General features: G+C 40.3%; 1 protein-coding gene across 3 annotated transcripts in view; it reads right to left on the minus strand.

The window, feature by feature from the left end:
• LOC128700539 (mitochondrial nicotinamide adenine dinucleotide transporter SLC25A51) overlaps positions 1–22,011 on the minus strand; it is a 40,951-nt gene that overhangs the window by 13,831 nt on the left and 5,109 nt on the right. For all 3 annotated transcript variants that reach the window (XM_053793795.2, XM_070098955.1, XM_070098953.1), the window contains exons 4-6: positions 11,546–11,726; positions 4,014–4,125; positions 1,319–1,583 (exon numbers count right to left, since the gene is read on the minus strand). In XM_053793795.2, coding sequence (XP_053649770.2) covers positions 1,319–1,583; positions 4,014–4,125; positions 11,546–11,726 — 558 coding nt within the window. The remainder of the gene's footprint in view (positions 1–1,318; positions 1,584–4,013; positions 4,126–11,545; positions 11,727–22,011) is intronic.

The following is a 22,011-nucleotide window of genomic DNA, read 5'->3' on the forward strand; positions in this document are numbered from 1 at the left end:
GATATTGGCAGTTTGGAGGGATATGTTGTGTATCTTTATACGTATATGCTTCTAAACTGTTGTATTCTGAGCACCTCTGCAAAAACAGTGATTATGTGTGAGTGTGGTGAAAGTGTTGAATGATGATGAAAGTATTTTCTTTTTGGGGATTTTCTTTCTGTTTTGGGTCACCCTGCCTCGGTGGGAGACGGCCGACTTGTTGAAAAAAAAAAAAAATAATAATAATGAAAGAAATCTAAGCATAAATAATGGAGTTCACTTCTCAGTAATTAGCCACCCCTTAGTGGTATTTTCGTATGGTTTTTATGGTTGCATTCTCGTTTTTTTGGTCTCATTTGATAGAATGGAAGATATATTACAGAAATAGATATGATTTTGATTGCTTTCATGATGAAAAGTGCCTTGAAATTGAGCTCAACCTAGGAGAAATGGTCCATTGCTTGGCTGTTTCAGTGTAAACAAATGACGTCACTGTCCATTCCAATATGCAGCCGTGAATGGCTTGACATATTTATACAATTATTGCAATAAGGAATAACAGTAAATCTTATACTTTTTTTGTGAATAAAAATTACAAATAATTTATATAATAATAATAATAACGATAATAATAATAATAATATGTATAATAATATGAATAATAACAATACGTATAATAATAATAATAATAATATATGTATAATAATAATACATATATAATAATAATGTACTACATATAATAATTATAATAATAGACGGCTTCAAAAGGCCGTCACAAGATGGCAGTGTTTACCACAACAAAGAGGGAGCGGTTGTGGCCGCCTCTGCCTGTTACATAATGACATACATGTATTTTATTCATTCTAGAGTATATATCGTGTTTCTATGTTATTTATATTGTCTGTTATGTCATATTAGATGAACTGTGATATATAAATAAACTGTATAGATGATATTAGCGAAATTATTCATGAAGTATTTTGCCCGGTGTCCAAACTCTCGTTCGCTGCAGACACAGCCCATACCACTACATGCATGACATATTTTATTCATTTTAGAGTATATATCAGGTTTCTATGTTATTTATAGTGTTTATTATGTCATATTAGATGAAGTGAGAGAGATAAATAAGCCGGAGAGTTGATATTAGCGAAATTATTGAAGTACAGAATTCCACTGCAACGGATTAATTGCATTTCAATTAATTTAAATGAGGAAAATTGACTCTGCAAACGAGCAAATCCAGTTGCGAGCAAGGTCATGGAATGGATTAAACTCACAAGTAGAAGTTCCACTGTATTTTAAACATTTGCAAAATCAGTGCAGTAATTCTTTTCACCTGACACTGTTGGTGAGCTTTGATGACGTTAATAGGATACATGACAGTAGAGATGAACGCTCCCAGGAAGGCACCAGATACAAAGTCGGTTATTATATGACCCCACCAGGCTTGGCCAGGATCAGGCAGCCTTTCTTTGATATCTGTTCTAAGACCAAAAAAGAGAATATTGCTTGGTCCATTGCGCAGGAGGATGGAAACCATTCCACGGTAATATTCCCTCACTCCAAACTTCCACAGATCTTGGGCTATATGTAAGCTGTTTCTGAAAAAAATATAATGAATGTTTTTTTAATTATAATGAACTGTGAGATAATACAATGGTTGGTTAAATATTATTGTATCTACAAGCTAAGTAATGGTTATTGTCAAACATTTGTCAACCTTTATATTTTCATGGTTGTTGAAAGCTAGGCAATAGTAATACTGACTCAAGACAACCCAATGAAATCATAGGCTATATTATGGCATAAGACATTGGAAGTGGTAGGCATTCCACTGAGGTGGGTAGATTGCCTAGGAGCCTGGGAGGCAGACCCTGGCCCTGGTGGTACAGGGGCAAGGACTGGGGGTAGTTAGTGAGCCTGTGAGGAAGGTGAAGTCCCTTGGAGCCTGAAGAAAATGCCCTGTTGTCTGGCTGCTGGCCAATGGAGGAGGCGAATGGTGTTTTTAGTGAGCCTGAAAGGTGAGCTTCCAAAGAGCTTGGGGAGGAAAAGGCCCCATCATGCGGCTGGTGGCTGAGGGGATAAATGACTGGAGCATGGATGATTACCCTGGGAGGCAGATGTATTGCCAGAGAGCATGGGAAGGAAAAGGTCCTGGCTTCAGGCTGGTGGTCATGGGAAAGAGGATGGATGGAAAGGCAGGTGACTCCCTTCTTCTCTTCCTTCCCTCCCTCCCTACCTTCCTACCCTACTTGTACAATGCCCCTCACCACTTCACAACACCATATGCCCTATAGTTTCAATGTTACCAGTGGGTAAGTGAAGAGCATATGTAAGGTGCGTTGTGTCAGCTATCCTGGGAAAAATAGTGGAAATGAATGAGAGTGGGAATGAGGACATATAAGAGAATGAGGAAGGTATGGGAATAGGCAAGAGGGAAAAGAGAACCTAAGAGGAATATTGTATACACAATGCAGGAGGATCACCTAATAGAATGAAAATATTGTGTGAAATACTTGGGTGAAATAATGTCAACCGACTTATTCTTTACAGAACAAAAGATTAATATCACAAAAACCAGGAAAATAATTAGGTGGAAAATAAGAGCTTTTAAAATGAAGGAGATAATGCCAATTGTGACAAGTCACTTTTGCTCACTCACTTCATGGCTTCATTCAGGGTAGGAGAGTTATCAGAGATGGAACAGATACAGAGATTATTTACTGCCTACAAAGAACCAGTAAAGCATTTAAACTATGGGAACACCTAAAATTACTGAGTATATATTTTCTGGAGCAGAGGTGAGATACATGATAATATATTATTATTAACACATTGGCTATCTCTCACCAAAGCAGGGTGGCCTGAAAAAGAAAAACTTTCATCATCATTCACTCCATCACTGTCTTGCCAGAGGGGTGCTTTACACTACAGTTATAAAATTGCAACATTAGCACCCCTCCTTCAAAGTGCAGACGCTGTACTTCCCATCTCCAGAACTCAAGTCTGGCCTGCTGGTTTCCCTGAATCCTTTCATGTTACCTTGCTCACACTCCAACAGTATGCCAAGTCTTAAAAGCCATTTCTCTCCATTCGCTCCTATCTAACACACTCATGTATGCTTGCCGGAAGTCAAAGCCCCTCGCGCACAAAACCTCCTTTACCCCCTTCCTTCAAACTTTCCTAGGCCAACCCCTACCCCGTCTTCCCTCCACTACAGATTTATATACTCTCAAAGTCATTCTATTTTGTTCCTTCCTCTCTAGATGTCCGAACCACCTCAACGTGGAAAATACTTTAGAGCCTAGTCCCAAACCTAAACACTACTGTAATAACATACTGGAGGGAGGATATGGAAGAAAGTGTAAAATAAACCCAGTGAAAAGCAGGGATGCCATGGGTACAATAAGAGAACACTGTACTGGCAACCATGGGATGCAATTATCCAACCTGCTACCAGCAGATATCAGAAATGTTGCCAGAAGAAGTGCAGAAAGTCTTCAAGATGAAACTGGATTACTACCTCTGACAAGTCTCAGATCAAGCAGACTGTGATGGAATACATGGGCCAACAGACCTCAAACAGAAACAGTCTGGCTGACCAGGTAAGAAACAGAAGTAAGAAGATTTTCAAAACTAATCATAGGTATATCAGGATAGAAAAAATAGGAAAGAGAAGAGAAACTCACTTGTGTATCATTTTGCAGAATGGTTTCAATTTCACTGTCAAAAAAATATGAAATTAGATAAGAAATACTATGATTCAGGAGCTCATCTGCAATTGCAACAAGGGTGTCTGGGGAAAAAAGTTCCAATTTCTGAGCTATTTTCAAGAAAGGATTAAGGCAATAGGTGAGGGAATTTTAGTGGGCAAAGAGAGACTCTGTGACAATGTTTAAGAAAACTGCATCATTCAAATTTTCAGAAAAATCTGATGAACCTGTTTCTCTAGGATAATAAATTGTGAAATTTTCTATAATTTGGGCACCCAAAGCATGAATTAGTCCAGTACTAAGGTGACTATTACTTACTTGTACTTGCCATGGAATTTCTTATCTTGCAACACAGTTTGGATACGTTCAAATGGGCAAAGTATAGCCTCAGTACATCCAGCTAATGTGGCAGCCAAGGCCATTGTTGTTCCTGTAGTAAATAAAGAGAATATGGGGAATGACATACATATGCACAATGAAGAACAAAGAGGCACAATACTGTGACTGGAACAGTACACAAATAACCCGCACATAAAGCTTATGATGACGTCTCAGTCTGACTTGGACCATGTGACTTTGTAAATGATCCAAGTCGAACCGACACGTCATCGTAAGCTTCTCTCTCTACGTGCGGGTTATTTGTGTATATGCACAATCAAGATACAGTCAGCTCTTTTTTGAAGCTTCTCTATAATAGTGCAATTTTTCATAACAGAGAGTGAAAAAGTACAATTTATTCAAATTGAATAGCATTCAATAAATGTACTATTCAATTTTCCATGCAATTGTATTTACAAAAAATTGCACTAAATAGAGAAGTTTATAAGAGAAGTGTATATAGTGAAGGTGATGTACCACACCTGGTTATATCACTCCTGAGTGATAAAGCCACAAGTTGTGAAATGTCTCCTTTACTATATGTCTGCACTATGTATATATGCCTTATTCCCACACTCTGTCAGTATGTATTACCATACCTGTAGTCATACATAAGAGAATATAATTTTGTGTGGACAAGTTAGCATATGAGAAGTTTTTACAAAGTAGAAGTGATGCAAGGAGGGAAGAGTATATGGAGAAAAAGAGAGAAGTTAAGAGAGTGGTGAAGCAATGTAAAAAGAGAGCAAATGAGAGAGTGGGTGAGATGTTATCAACAAATTTTGTTGAAAATAAGAAAAAGTTTTGGAGTGAGATTAACAAGTTAAGAAAGCCTAGAGAACAAATGGATTTGTCAGTTAAAAATAGGAGAGGAGAGTTATTAAATGGAGAGTTAGAGGTATTGGGAAGATGGAAGGAATATTTTGAGGAATTGTTAAATGTTGATGAAGATAGGGAAGCTGTGATTTCGTGTATAGGGCAAGGAGGAATAACATCTTGTAGGAGTGAGGAAGAGCCAGTTGTGAGTGTGGGGGAAGTTCGTGAGGCAGTAGGTAAAATGAAAGGGGGTAAGGCAGCCGGGATTGATGGGATAAAGATAGAAATGTTAAAAGCAGGTGGGGATATAGTTTTGGAGTGGTTGGTGCAATTATTTAATAAATGTATGGAAGAGGGTAAGGTACCTAGGGATTGGCAGAGAGCATGCATAGTTCCTTTGTATAAAGGCAAAGGGGATAAAAGAGAGTGCAAAAATTATAGGGGGATAAGTCTGTTGAGTGTACCTGGTAAAGTGTATGGTAGAGTTATAATTGAAAGAATTAAGAGTAAGACGGAGAATAGGATAGCAGATGAACAAGGAGGCTTTAGGAAAGGTAGGGGGTGTGTGGACCAGGTGTTTACAGTGAAACATATAAGTGAACAGTATTTAGATAAGGCTAAAGAGGTCTTTGTGGCATTTATGGATTTGGAAAAGGCGTATGACAGGGTGGATAGGGGGGCAATTGTGGCAGATGTTGCAAGTGTATGGTGTAGGAGGTAGGTTACTGAAAGCAGTGAAGAGTTTTTACGAGGATAGTGAGGCTCAAGTTAGAGTATGTAGGAAAGAGGGAAATTTTTTCCCAGTAAAAGTAGGCCTTAGACAAGGATGTGTGATGTCACCGTGGTTGTTTAATATATTTATGGATGGGGTTGTAAGAGAAGTAAATGCGAGGGTCTTGGCAAGAGGCGTGGAGTTAAAAGATAAAGAATCACACAGAAAGTGGGAGTTGTCACAGCTGCTCTTTGCTGATGACACTGTGCTCTTGGGAGATTCTGGAGAGAAGTTGCAGAGATTGGTGGATGAATTTGGTAGGGTGTGCAAAAGAAGAAAATTAAAGGTGAATACAGGAAAGAGTAAGGTTATGAGGATAACAAAAAGATTAGGTGATGAAAGATTGAATATCAGATTGGAGGGAGAGAGTATGGAGGAGGTGAACGTATTCAGATATTTGGGAGTGGACGTGTCAGCGGATGGGTCTATGAAAGATGAGGTGAATCATAGAATTGATGAGGGAAAAAGAGTGAGTGGTGCACTTAGGAGTCTGTGGAGACAAAGAACTTTGTCCTTGGAGGCAAAGAGGGGAATGTATGAGAGTATAGTTTTACCAACGCTCTTATATGGGTGTGAAGCGTGGGTGATGAATGTTGCAGCGAGGAGAAGGCTGGAGGCAGTGGAGATGTCATGTCTGAGGGCAATGTGTGGTGTGAATATAATGCAGAGAATTCGTAGTTTGGAAGTTAGGAGGAGGTGCGGGATTACCAAAACTGTTGTCCAGAGGGCTGAGGAAGGGTTGTTGAGGTGGTTCGGACATGTAGAGAGAATGGAGCGAAACAGAATGACTTCAAGAGTGTATCAGTCTGTAGTGGAAGGAAGGCGGGGTAGGGGTCGGCCTAGGAAGGGTTGGAGGGAGGGGGTAAAGGAGGTTTTGTGTGCGAGGGGCTTGGACTTCCAGCAGGCATGCGTGAGCGTGTTTGATAGGAGTGAATGGAGACAAATGGTTTTTAATACTTGACGTGCTGTTGGAGTGTGAGCAAAGTAACATTTATGAAGGGATTCAGGGAAACCGGCAGGCCGGACTTGAGTCCTGGAGATGGGAAGTACAGTGCCTGCACTCTGAAGGAGGGGTGTTAATGTTGCAGTTTAAAAACTGTAGTGTAAAGCACCCTTCTGGCAAGACAGTGATGGAGTGAATGATGGTGAAAGTTTTTCTTTTTCGGGCCACCCTGCCTTGGTGGGAATCGGCCGGTGTGATAATAAAAAAAAAATAAGTTCTCTACAATGTTTGTTAACTGATCATTACTCTGTAATTTATTCATGATTGTAACCATGTACTAACGTGTTTATGATTCATTACCTTTGAATAAATAACAAAAAGGCACAATACCATGACTGGAACAATACAAATAACCTGCACATAGAGGAGAGGAGCTTACGACGACGTATCAGTCCGACTTGGACCATTTACAAAGTCACACTAACGAAAAGGAGAGAAGGATGGGTATATATAGGCAGGAGGTGGTGGTGGTGGTGGTGGTGGTGGTGGTGGTAGTAGTAGTAGTAGTGGTAGTAGTAGAGGTGGAAGAAAGTAGTAGTGGGGAAGTGGTAAGAGTAGGAGGGTTAGTTAGTTTAATATGTTTATTATGCACCCCATACCCAAGTAGGAGGGGCCAGTCAAATACTAAGAAAGAGGAGCACTGCAAGGGAGCTAGGTGCCCACAGAGGGTAAGTGCAAGAACACCGAGGGGGGGGAACAAATAAATAAATAAAAGGAACAAATACACAGGGCAGAAGAAAGACAACCCAAAGGAGAAAAAGGAAAGAGGAAAAGGGAAAGAGGGAGAAGAAGAAAAAGGAGGAATCAGGTTAGGTCACAAGTGTTCTTAAGTTTGGAGCATTTTACGATGTAGTGGGAGAGGAAGGCATCTACAGAGATGAAGCCAGGACTAAGATTCATGCAAGGAAAATTGTGTATTAGGGAGGATTCAACCAGACGGCGACTGTTAAAGTTGGAAGTAGGGAAGACAGTTTTAGCAGAAGACCAGTCAATACGCTGGCTGTGATCTCTGACGTGACAGAAAAGAGCATTGTTAGTGTCGGCAAGCCTAACACTATTTTTGTGCTCCCTAAGTCTGTCAGAAAGAGATCGACCAGTTTCTCCAAAGTATTGAAGAGGACAGGAGGAACAAGAAATAGAGTAGACACCAGGAGCATCTGTAGAGGGAGGAGAGGTATGAACAAGATTAGTGTGAAGAGTGTTAGTCTGGCAGAAAGTAAGTTTGATGTCTAAGGAATGGAGAGAGTTGTTGAGATTAGAAAGACCGGAAATGTAGAGAAGGCAGAGGACAGAAGAGTTCCCAGGAGTAGAGAGTTTGGGAGAGAAGAAACTACGTTTAGCACATGAGAAGGCAGAGTCAATGAAATGGGAAGGGTAGCCAAGATGGGAAAATGAATTATGAAGAGTGGAAATTTCAGATTGAAGGAACTGAGGATCACATATGCAGAGAGTACAGAGAAAGAGGGAGATAAGAACACTTTTCTTGACAGAGGAAGCATGATAAGAAAAGTAGTGAATGTACATGTCACTGTGCATAGGCTTGCGGTAAACGGAAAAGGCAAAACCTGTGTCTGAGCGGTGGACATGAACATCAAGAAAAGTAAGCAAGGAGTTAGATTTCTCATTCAGCTTTAAACTTAATGGAAGGGGCAAGATTATTAAGAGTATCAAGAAATGGCTGGAAGAGACAAGAGTCATGAGGCCACAGAGCAAAGATGTCATCAACATAGTGGAGCCAGAGTGAAGGGCGCACATCGATAGTAGGAAGAACAGTCTCAAAGTATTCCATGTAAAGATTAGCAAGGACAGGAGAGAGAGGAGAGCCCATAGCCACACCGAAGGTTTGAGAATAATATTTACCTTGGAAGGAAAAGGAATTAGTCCACACAGAGGCGGATAAGATCAAGAAAGACATCAGTAGGTATAGGGAGATGAAGAAACCCTTCAATGGCCTTCTCTCTAAGAAAATCAAGGACATCATCAAGAGGGACATTGGTGAAGAGGGACTCAACATCAAGACTAAGCATCTTACAGGTCGGGAGAGAGTGAACCCGTTCAATGAAGTCCTGAGAGTGATGGAGGTGGGCAGGAGAAAAAGTATCAAGAAAGGGAGTGAGGGTTTTGGCCAGCCAAGAAGCAAGAGCATAAGAAACAGAACCTGTAGAGGATATGAGAGGATGTAGGGGAATATCAGGTTTATGGGTTTTGGGAAGGCCATAGAAATAGGGCAGAGAGGGACAGATGACACGAAAACGTTGACCGAGGTCAAAGTCAGGAGGACAGAGGTCAGATAGAGTCCTTAGTTTCATGTTAAAAGTTCTCTTGATGCGATCAAGAGGGTTGGAAACGAAAGGAGTGTAGGTACATGAGTCAGAGAGCAAGACATCAGCTTTACAAAGGTAATCCTTGCGATCAAGGATAACTACCGAATTACCTTTGTCAGCATGACAATGTTGGTGTTGGATTTAACCCTTAAATGGTCCAAATGTATATATACGTTTTTTCAACATCTGAAAGTATGTAAAAAAAATGTAGATCTTCTTTTTTGTTTTACATTTGAAAACGTGTAAAAAAACTTTTATCTACATTTTTTTTTTATATTTGAAAATATGTAAAAAAAAGTAGATCTGCTTTTGTAGCACTACGAATTTGAACGTCGATCTGTTTGGACCGTTTAAGGGTTAAGGGTAAAGAGAAGAAAGGGCAAGTTGGTAATGGCGCGGAAGGTGGTGGTTCTTAGAAAACAGGCTATCAAGAGCAGGAAGGAGAGCGCCACGAAAGGTGGAAAAGTCAGGAAGATTACGGGAGCGAGACTGACAAAAAGAATCAAAAGAGCTAATCAGGGCAATACCAGCCCGAGGGGTAGGAGAAGTGGCAAAGTAAAGACCAAAACCAAGAAGTTCAAGCTCATACTGAGAGAGTGAGACAGAAGACAGGTTAGTAACACAGTCAGTAAGGGAGAATTTAGACCAAGGGCTAGCTGAGATGAGACGTTGAAGTTTATTCTGTAATTTAGAGGAATGAATTTGTGAATTCAGGCGAGTAGTGTCAAAAGCAATGGTAGAGAGAAGGTTGTAGAGATCTTGTGGAAGAGAAGCAGAGAGCACGTTGACGCTGACGGAGAGTAAAGAAGGCATCTTCAACCTGAGACTTCACAGAAAGGATGAGTTGCTGAAGTAGGAGATGGGCATGATCAGGAAAGGGTGGGTTGGGTTTCAGAAAGTGGGAGAAGGAAGGTGGCAAAACTTGTTCAGCAAGACAGTCACACAGAAAGCGAAGCTGATTCTTACGACGCTGGGCAGCAATAAGAGCAGCCTCATAAGAATGAAAGAGGGGCTTAAAAGAAGGAAGAACGTTAAAAAAGTTGGGAAGAATAAAACGTTTAACTGCGGGGTCCATAAATAACAAAAAGGCACAACACTGTGAATGGAAAAATACACAAATAACCTGCACATAGAAGAGAGGAGCTTACGACGACATTTCGATCCGACTTGGACCATTTACAAAGTCACACTAATGAAAAGGAGAGCAGGATGGGTATATATAGGCAGGAGGTGGTAGTAGTGGTAGTAGTAGAGGTGGAAGGAAGTAGTAGTGGGGAGGCGGTAAGAGTAGGAGGAGCCAGTCAAATACTAAGAAAGAGGAGCACTGCAAGGGAGCTAGGTGCCCACAGAGGGTAAGAGCAACAACACCGAGGGGGGGAAAAAATAAATAAATAAAAGGAACAAATACACAGGGCAGAAGAAAGACAACCCAAAGGAGAAAAAGGAGGAATCAGGTTAGGTCACGAGTGTTCTGAAGTTTGGAGCATTTTACGATGTAATGGGAGAGGAAGGCAACTACAGAGACGAAGCCATCCTGGTCCAAGTCGGACCGAAATGTCGTCGTAAGCTCCTCTCTTCTATGTGCTGGTTATTTGTGTACATTACCTTTGAAATTTGTCATGATTGTGACCACCTCTACCTGGAGCTCATTACCTTTGTAAATTATCATTATTGTAACCAGATCTAGTTCATTACCTTCGTAACTTGCTCAGCTATCAAAACTTTGGAGTCCAGTCCCTGGACCAATTATATACCTCTGTAATCTTTTGACTACCACCCACAGGATGGGTATGGGGTGCATAATAAAGATATTAAATAAAACTAAACTGTGGACAAGTATATGACACACTAGAAACAAATTATTAAAACTACTGTGATGTGACAATGATCCACTACAGATTTAAAAACATCAAAAGTTTTTCCAAATTGTGGGTGACCAGTGAAAGTTTTAATAAATATGTATAGTAAAATTACTTAAATTCAGTGTTTTGGTGGCATTTGTTCAAATGTGGTAAGGCTTAAGTTCAGCTAAACAAATGTTTTCAAATTCAATAAAACTTGCAAATAAACCAAAACCTCTACTCCACTCCACCAAAGATCTAATAGCAAATACCAACAAATTTTTACTGCATTACACCACAAAAATCCATTCCATCAAATCCAAACTGTATACAGTATACATGCAGCACACCTTGACCAATAAAAAAATAAAAATGTTTAATATACTATTATTACATCATGATCAAGAGGGACATAAGTGAAAAACGATTCATCGTCTAATGTCCCTCTTAATGTTCTTAATTTTCTCTTAGTGAAGACCATTGAAGGGTTACCTCATCTCCCCATTACATTCATGAGGAAGTGTTGAACTCATTGGGGGTGTTGAGTGCCTAGGGACTGGGAGAAGTAAGAAGTACAATAATCAGGTTTGATCTTAGGAAAGATAAGGTGGTTCCCCCACACTGAATCAAAAACCTGTCATCAGAATCAAGGCACTGCACATGAAGGGTACATGTAATACAGTACATATGTAACACAATTAAAATATTTTAAGTACCATCTGATAGCTGAGGATGATAATATCTCAGTAACTTTCCATACTGATCAAACATCCCAAACATTATTGACGTGGAGATGGTCTTCTGGCACAGAGGTGGCAGGATCCCTCGGTACAAATTTTTCAACCCTTCTCTTTTGAGTTGTGTCATGGCATTGGCTGTTGATATCCCATGGAGCATCTATGACAAAAAGTAATGCTGTGATTAGCGAATCATGGGTTAGCAAATAGTTAATCTGTGTATGAATATGTATGTGTTTGCTCACTGCTAGGGAGTAAGACAGCCTAGGATATGTACAACACCCTGCAGGTTTGTTTAACCCTTTCAGGGTCCGTCCCGTAGATCTACGGCTTTACATTCAGGGTCCAAACCGTAGATCTACGCCATGAGCTCAGCTCACTCTGATAAACTGTGAGTGGAACATTTGGGCCTAGATATGAGAGAATACATCTATGTGGTATGTGTGCACCACATAAAACAGATCCTGCAGCACACTGTGTATAATGAGAGAAAAAAAATGAAATCATGATTTTTCGATTAAAACAGCAACTTTGCAGTGTTTTTTCATATGTTTTTTATAGTTGTATTTGCGATTTCTTGGTCTCATTTGATAGAATGGAAGACATATTACAGAAATAGCGATGATTTTGATTGGTTTTAGCACTGGAAATGGCTTGAAACTGAGCTCAAAGTAGCAGAAATGTTAAATTTTTGCCGATATTCAAGAGTAAACAAACGACCTCACACGACTAATACACACCAGCTGGTGGGTCTAATATACATTCACAAATATGGTGATGATATTTATACAATTATTACAGTATTGCATAACAGTAAATCTTCTATTTTTTGGTGTGAATAAAAATTCATTATGTGAATAAAAAATCAAAATGGAATTTATTTGAAAAGCCTCAAAACATAACTAATGAACAGAGGAAATGTTAGTTTAGTGCCAGGAATGCCTACATTGTTCATTCTGGACCCTATTTTGAAATTGGAATATTTTGAACCTTGTGTTAAATTGGCCAAATTAACAATTTCCGATCACTTTATTTTGTAGTTGAAACAGTTGACTTGGCGATTTCTTGTGCTCAATCGATAGAATAGAAGTAATACTAGTGAAATAGCTAAGAATTTGGTTGATTGGAATAATGTAATTGGCCTAAAATGGGAGTCAAAGTCGGCAAAATCGCCGATTCGTAAATATCGCTGACACATCAAAATTCGCGAGAGCATAATTTCGTCAATTTTCCACCAAATTTCGTACTTTTTGTTTTATTACCTTCACAAAAAGATTCTCTATGATTTCATAAGAAAAAATAACAATTTTTTTTTTTTAAATTCTTGGACACTGGTGCGTGACTCCAGATTTGGGCCTTGGACCCTGAAAGGGTTAAGCTAGGCTAGGGTAGGTGGGTAGGGGATGTATAGATCAAGTGTTTACATTGAAGCATATATGTGAACAGTATTTAGATAAAGGTAGGGAAGTTATTGCATTGATGGATTTAGAAAAGGCATATTATAGAGTTAAAGGTAGTAGGTTGGTAGACAGCAACCGCCCAGGGAGGTACTACCGTCCTGCCAAATGAGTGTAAAACGAAAGCCTGTAATTGTTTTACATGATGATAGGACTGCTGGTGTCCATTTTTCTGTCTCATAAACATGCAAGATTTCAGGTACGTCTTGCTACTTCTACTTACACTTAGGTCACACTACACATACATGTTTTTTTTTTTTTCAACAAGTTGGCCATCTCCCACCGAGGCAGGGTGACCCAAAGAGAAAGAAAATCCCCAAAAAGAAAATACTTTCATCATCATTCAACACTTTCGCCTCACTCATACATAATCACTGTTTTTGCAGAGGTGCCCAGAATACAACAGTTTAGAAGTATATATGTATAAAAATACACAATATATCTCTCCAAACTGCGAATATCCCAAACACTTCCTTTAGAGTGCAGGCATTGTACTTCCCAGTACTTCAGCAGTTTGGTATGGCAATGGGAAAGCCTCTTTCACCTGTTCTTAGTAACCTATACATGGAATTTTTTGAAACAAGGTTGCTTAACACAATCCTCTCTAATAGAGCTAAATGGTTCAGATATGTTGATGATATTTTGTGTCTTATGCCCAAGAATGTAGATGTACACCATTTCCTTGGCAAATTAAATAGCTTAGCCCATTCTATAAACTTTAATGTTGAGTTTGAAGAAAATAACACATTGCCTTTTTTAGATGTTTTAATTATTAAGGGTAATAATGAATTCAAATTTAAAATTTACAGAAAACCTACAAATAACTGTTCCTATGTCCACTATTATTCTTCACATCAAGATAGAGTTAAACTGTCTGTTTTCTCATCAGTGTTTTTGAGAGCTTTACGAATTTGTAGTCCTGAGTTCATAGATGAGGAAATATCCAAAATTTATGAAATAGGTACTGATTTGAAATACCCAAGAAACGTAATTGATAAATCTTTTAAAATTGCTAGAAATACTTTTACAATCCAAAAAGGGACAACCAGCCTTATTCAACAAAAAATATGTTGGTTCTCCTTACCATGAAAAACTTGGTTGATATGCCTTCTTCTTAAGACTTTTAATATCAAAGTTGTATTTAAAAATCTTGATACAGTAAAAACAACTTTTGATAAAGATTTCCCCCAAAATGCTGACGGCACCACTGTACAATATTTGACAATACTCGCGGCAGCAATGCATCATGCAGGCAGCATCAGTTTGAGTAACCCTGTCCTATCAGCAGCATCATACTGTATTAACTGTACTAACTCGACAGTAAATTTCACCATGGCCTCTAAGATGAAGTCTGTGGCAAGAAAGGCTCTTGCTCTCGAACTCTCGGTTTTCACTGTTGCGCATAAACCTGTCTGTATCTGTCTGCCTACATATCTGTGTATCTCTGTGTGTCTGTTTATCTGTCTACCTGTCTTTATGTCTACCTGTGTGTGTCTTTCTGTCTGCCTGTGTGTCTGTCTGCTTGTGTGTGTCTCTTTATGTCTACCTGTGTGTCTGTCTGTCTACCTGTGTGTGTCTGTCTGTCTACCTGTGTGTCTGTCTGTCTACCTGTGTGTGTGTCTACCTGTGTGTGTCTACCTGTGTGTGTCTGTCTACCTGTGTGTGTCTGTCTGTCTACCTGTGTCTGTGTCTGCTTGTCTGTCTCAGAGCCACTCATTAAGAGTGTAATTGGTCTTGAAGATGCCATATTAATAATGATAATAACACAATAATAATCACCGAGGCGCATTAAATGTGTATAAAACGTTGATATAGACATTTTGCTTAATCCATCTATGATTTCTTTTTCAAAATTATATAATAAACATGCTACATAACATATAAACACATAAATTAACAAATATGAGATGTTTTTCTGGTCGGCTTGGCAGAGTGAACAGGAATCATTCATGTCCGGGCTGGTAACAACAACAACAACAACATTTGTTTACATAACTCGCCAACCTTCTACACACTCATTCATTTATTCATTTAATCTTGTTTACTCACCTCTCACTCTACATTAAAACTACAGTGTCAAAGTGGGAAGTCTGAATGTGCGTGGATGTTGTGCAGATGATAAGAAAGAGATGATTGTGGATGTTATGAATGAGAAGAAGCTGGATGTCCTGGCTTTAAGTGAAACAAAGCTGAAGGGGGTGGGAGAGTTTCAGTGGAGAGGAATAAATGGGATTAGGTCAGGGGTTTCAAATAGAGTTAGAGCTAAAGAAGGAGTAGCAATAATGTTGAAGGATAAGCTATGGCAGGAAAAGAGGGACTATAAATGTATTAATTCAAGGATTATGTGGAGTAAAATAAAGATTGGATGTGAAAAGTGGGTTATAATAAGCGTGTATGCACCTGGAGAAGAGAGAAGTGTAGAGGAGAGAGAGAGATTTTGGGAAATGTTGAGTGAATGCGTGGGGAGTTTTGAATCAAGTGTGAGAGTAATGGTGGTTGGGGATTTTAATGCTAAAGTGGGTAAAAATGTTATGGAGGGAGTAGTAGGTAAATTTGGGGTGCCAGGGGTAAATGTAAATGGGGAGCCTTTAATTGAGCTATGTGTAGAAAGAAATTTGGTAATAAGTAATACATATTTTATGAAAAAGAGGATAAATAAATATACAAGGTATGATGTAGCACGTAATGAAAGTAGTTTATTAGATTATGTATTGGTGGATAAAAGGTTGATGGGTAGGCTCCAGGATGTACATGTTTATAGAGGGGCAACTGATATATCGGATCATTATTTAGTTGTAGCTACAGTTAGAGTAAGAGGTAGATGGGAAAAGAGGAAGGTGGCAACAACAAGTAAGAGGGAAGTGAAAGTGTATAAACTAAGGGAGGAGGAAGTTCGGGTGAGATATAAGCGACTATTGGCAGAAAGGTGGGCTAGTGCAAAGATGAGTAGTGGGGGGGTTGAAGAGGGTTGGAATAGTTTTAAAAATGCAGTATTAGAATGTGGGGCAGAAGTTTGTGGTTATAGGAGGGTGGGGGCAGGAGGAAAGAGGAGTGATTGGTGGAATGATGAAGTAAAGGGTGTGATAAAAGAGAAAAAGGTAGCTTATGAGAGGTTTTTACAAAGCAGAAGTGTTATAAGAAGAGCAGAGTATATGGAGAGTAAAAGAAAGGTAAAGAGAGTGGTGAGAGAGTGCAAAAGGAGAGCAGATGATAGAGTGGGAGAGGCACTGTCAAGAAATTTTAATGAAAATAAGAAAAAATTTTGGAGTGAGTTAAACAAGTTAAGAAAGCCTAGGGAAAATATGGATTTGTCAGTTAAAAACAGAGTAGGGGAGTTAGTAGATGGGGAGATGGAGGTATTGGGTAGATGGCGAGAATATTTTGAGGAACTTTTAAATGTTAAGGAAGAAACAGAGGCAGTAATTTCATGCACTGGTCAGGGAGGTATACCATCTTTTAGGAGTGAAGAAGAGCAGAATGTAAGTGTGGGGGAGGTACGTGAGGCATTACGTAAAATGAAAGGGGGTAAAGCAGCTGGAACTGATGGGATCATGACAGAAATGTTAAAAGCAGGGGGGGATATAGTGTTGGAGTGGTTGGTACTTTTGTTTAATAAATGTATGAAAGAGGGGAAGGTACCTAGGGATTGGCAGAGAGCATGTATAGTCCCTTTATATAAAGGGAAAGGGGACAAAAGAGACTGTAAAAATTATAGAGGAATAAGCTTACTGAGTATACCAGGAAAAGTGTACGGTAGGGTTATAATTGAAAGAATTAGAGGTAAGACAGAATGTAGGATTGCGGATGAGCAAGGAGGTTTTAGAGTGGGTAGGGGATGTGTAGATCAGGTGTTTACATTGAAGCATATATGTGAACAGTATTTAGATAAAGATAGGGAAGTTTTTATTGCATTTATGGATTTAGAAAAGGCATATGATAGAGTGGATAGAGGAGCAATGTGGCAGATGTTGCAAGTATATGGAATAGGTGGTAAGTTATTAAATGCTGTAAAGAGTTTTTATGAGGATAGTGAGGCTCAGGTTAGGGTGTGTAGAAGAGAGGGAGACTACTTCCCGGTAAAAGTAGGTCTTAGACAGGGATGTGTAATGTCACCATGGTTGTTTAATATATTTATAGATGGGGTTGTAAAGGAAGTAAATGCTAGGGTGTTTGGGAGAGGGGTGGGATTAAATTATGGGGAATCAAATTCAAAATGGGAATTGACACAGTTACTTTTTGCTGATGATACTGTGCTTATGGGAGATTCTAAAGAAAAATTGCAAAGGTTAGTGGATGAGTTTGGGAATGTGTGTAAAGGTAGAAAGTTGAAAGTGAACATAGAAAAGAGTAAGGTGATGAGGGTGTCAAATGATTTAGATAAAGAAAAATTGGATATCAAATTGGGGAGGAGGAGTATGGAAGAAGTGAATGTTTTCAGATACTTGGGAGTTGACGTGTCGGCGGATGGATTTATGAAGGATGAGGTTAATCATAGAATTGATGAGGGAAAAAAGGTGAGTGGTGCGTTGAGGTATATGTGGAGTCAAAAAACGTTATCTATGGAGGCAAAGAAGGGAATGTATGAAAGTATAGTAGTACCAACACTCTTATATGGGTGTGAAGCTTGGGTGGTAAATGCAGCAGCGAGGAGACGGTTGGAGGCAGCGGAGATGTCCTGTTTAAGGGCAATGTGTGGTGTAAATATTATGCAGAAAATTCGGAGTGTGGAAATTAGGAGAAGGTGTGGAGTTAATAAAAGTATTAGTCAGAGGGCAGAAGAGGGGTTGTTGAGGTGGTTTGGTCATTTAGAGAGAATGGATCACAGTAGAATGACATGGAAAGCATATAAATCTATAGGGGAAGGAAGGCGGGGTAGGGGTCGTCCTCGAAAGGGTTGGAGAGAGGGGGTAAAGGAGGTTTTGTGGGTAAGGGGCTTGGACTTCCAGCAAGCGTGCGTGAGCGTGTTAGATAGGAGTGAATGGAGACGAATGGTACTTGGGACCTGACGATCTGTTGGAGTGTGAGCAGGGTAATATTTAGTGAAGGGATTCAGGGAAACCGGTTATTTTCATATAGTCGGACTTGAGTCCTGGAAATGGGAAGTACAATGCCTGCACTTTAAAGGAGGGGTTTGGGATATTGGCAGTTTGGAGGGATATGTTGTGTATCTTTATATGTTTATGCTTCTAGACTGTTGTATTCTGAGCACCTCTGCAAAAACAGTGATAATGTGCGAGTGTGGTGAAAGTGTTGAATGATGATGAAAGTATTTTCTTTTTGGGGATTTTCTTTCTTTTTTGGGTCACCCTGCCTCGGTGGGAGACGGCCGACTTGTTGAAAAAAAAAAAAAAAAAAAATATTTATATATAATTATATATTTAAATATATATATTTATATATATATATATATTTATATATATATATATATATATATATATATATACAGGTACCATCCGACTTACGACCTGCTCGACATACGACCATTCGACTTACGACCGTGTTTTCTATGCCAAATTTCTGGGAAATAAACAACTGTTTGTGTTGTACACAGTGTTTATCCTAAACCTTACAGTATAAAATACAGTACTAACAACATAAAAAATAAAGTAAAAAATGAAATACCAAAATAAAACAATAAAAAAGTCATTACAAAAATGTGATGTTGATATTCAGTAGTAAGGTTAGACTTACGACCAGTTTGTCGGAACCGAACTCACTCATAAGTCGAATGGTACCTGTATATACACAAACAAACACACACACACACACACACAAGAGGTTACTGCAAATGCTAGAGGATCAGGCACACATAACATGAAAGGCACTGCAATGGATAAGAGAATACCTGACAGGGACGCAACAACGAGTCATGGTACGTGACGAGGTGTCAAAGTGGGCGCCTGTGACAAGCGGGGTTCCACAGGGGTCAGTCCTAGGACCTGTGCTGTTCTTGGTATATGTGAATGACATAACGGAAGGGATAGACTCAGAAGTGTCCTTGTTTGCGGACGATGTAAAGTTAATGAGAAGAATCAAATCGGATGAGGATCAGGCAGGACTACAAAGAGACCTGGACAGGCTACAAGCCTGGTCCAGCAACTGGCTCCTTGAGTTTAACCCCGCCAAATGCAAAGTCATGAAGATTGGGGAAGGGCAAAGAAGACCGCAGACACAATATAGTTTAGATGGCCAAAGTCTGCAAACCTCACTCAAGGAAAAAGATCTGGGGGTGAGTATAACACCGAGCATATCTCCTGAGGTGCACATCAATCAGATAACTGCTGCAGCATACGGGCGCCTGGGAAACCTATGGATAGCATTCCGATACCTCAGTAAGGAGTCGTTCAATACTCTGTATACCATTTACGTCAGGCCCATACTGGAGTATGCAGCACCAGTTTGGAATCCACACCTAGTCAAGCACGTCAAGAAATTAGAGAAAGTGCAAAGGTTTGCAACAAGACTAGTCCCAGAGCTACGGGGATTATCCTACGAAGAAAGGTTGAGGGAAATCGGCCTGACGACACTGGAGGCCAGGAGGGTCAGGGGAGACATGATAACGACATATAAAATACTGCGCGGAATAGACGAGGTGGACAAAGACGGGATTGTTCCAGAGATGGGACACAGACACAAGAGGTCACAATTGGAAGTTGAAGACTCGAATGAATCAAAGGGATGTTAGGAAGTATTTCTTCAGTCATAGAGTAGTCAAGCCGGGGAATAGCCTAGAAAGTGAAGTAGTGGAGGCGGAAACCATACATAGTTTTAAGGCGAGGTATTATAAAGCTCATGGAGCAGGAAGAGAGAGGACCTAGTAGCAATCAGTGAAGAGGCGGGGCCAGGAGCTATGACTCGACCCCTGCAACCACATATAGGTGAGTACAAATAGGTGAGTACACACACACACACACACACACACACACACACACACACACACACACACACACACACACACACACACACACACACACATGGACTATGTGGCAACAAAATGCAAGAAGGCAGAGGAGAGGTTTGTTCCCAAGGGAAACAGAAATAATGGGAAGAACAGAATGAGTCCTTGGTTCACCCAAAGGTGTAGGGAGGCAAAAACTAGGTGTACTAGAGAATGGAAAAGGTACAAAAGACAAGAGAACTCAGGAAAATAAAGAGATTAGCCGAAGAGCCAGAAACGAATATGCACAGATAAGAAGGGAGGCTCAGCGACAATATGAAAATGACATAGCATCGAAAGTCAAGTCTGACCCGAAGCTGTTGTATAGCCACATCAGGAGGAAAACAACAGTGAAGGACCAGGTAATCAGACTGAGGAGGGGTGATGGGGGGTTCACAAGAAACGACTGAGAGGTATGTGAGGAGCTCAACACGAGATTTAAAGAAGTATTTACAGTGGAAACCAGTAGGACTCCAGGAAATCAGAACAGGGGGTACACCAAAAAGTGCTGGATGAGGTACACATAACCAAGGAGGAGGTGAAGAAGCTGCTATGTGAACTTGACACCTCAAAGGCAGTGGGACCAGACAACATCTCTCCGTGGGTCCTTAGAGAGGGAGCAGAGATGCTGTGTGTGCCATTAACAAAGATCTTCATCACATCCATTGAAACTGGGCAACTCCCTGAGGTATGGAAGATGGCAAATGTAGTCCCAATTTTTAAAAAGGGAGACAGACATGAGGCACTAAACTACAGACCTGTATCACTAACATGTGCAGTATGCAAAGTCATGGAGAAGATCATCAGGAGGAGAGTGGTAGAGCACCTGGAAAGAAACAAGTGTATAATTGACAACCAGCATGGTTTCAGGGAAGGAAAATCCTGTGTCACAAATCTACTGGAGTTTTATGACAAGGTGACAGAAGTAAGACAAGAGAGAGAGGGGTGGATCAACTGCATTTTTTTGGACTGCAAGAAGGCCTTCGACACAGTTCCTCACAAGAGGTTACTGCAAAAGCTAGAGGATCAGGCACACATAACAGGAAAGGCACTGCAATGGATCAGAGAATACCTGACAGGGAGGCAACAACGAGTCATGGGACGTGACAAGGTGTCAGAGTGGGCGCCTGTGACAAGCGGGGTTCCACAGGGGTCAGTCCTAGGACCTGTGCTGTTTTTGGTATATGTGAATGCCATAACAGAAGGGATAGACTCAGAAGAGTCCTTGTTTGCAGATGATGTGAAGTTAATGAGAAGAATCAAATCGGATGAGGATCAGGCAGGACTACAAAGAGACCTGGACAGGCTACAAGCCTGGTCCAGCAACTGGCTGCTTGAATTTAACCCTGCCAAATGCAAAGTCATGAAGATTGGGGAAGGGCAAAGAAGACTGCAGACATAATATAGTCTAGATGGCCAAAGACTACAAACCTCACTCAAGGAAAAAGATCTGGGGGTGAGTATAACACCGAGCATATCTCCTGAGGCGCACATCAATCAGATAACTGCTGCAGCATATGGGCGTCTGGCAAACCTACGGATAGCATTCCGATACCTCAGTAAGGAATTGTTCAAGACTGTATACCATTTACGTCAGGCCCATACTGGAGTATGCAGCACCAGTTTGGAATCCACACCTGGTCAAGCACATCAAGAAATTAGAGAAAGTGCAAAGGTTTGCAACAAGACTAGTCCCAGAGCTAAGGGGATTGTCCTATGAAGAAAAGTTGAGGGAAATCGGCCTGACGACACTGGAGGCCAGGAGGGTCAGGGGAGACATGATAACGACATATAAAATACTGCGCGGAATAGACAAGGTGGACAAAGACGGGATGTTCCAGATATGGGACAAAGAAACAAGAGGTCGCAATTGGAAGTTGAAGACTCAGATGAATCAAAGGGATGTTAGGAAGTATTTCTTCAGTCATAGAGTAGTCAGGCCATGGAATAGCCTAGAAAGTGACGTAGTGGAGGCGGGAACCATACATACTTTTAAGGCGAGGTATGATAAAGCTCATGGAGCAGGGAGAGAGAGGACCTAGTAACAATCA

Source organism: Cherax quadricarinatus, chromosome 65 (genome assembly GCF_038502225.1).
Source record: "Cherax quadricarinatus isolate ZL_2023a chromosome 65, ASM3850222v1, whole genome shotgun sequence".
Taxonomy (NCBI): domain Eukaryota; kingdom Metazoa; phylum Arthropoda; class Malacostraca; order Decapoda; family Parastacidae; genus Cherax; species Cherax quadricarinatus.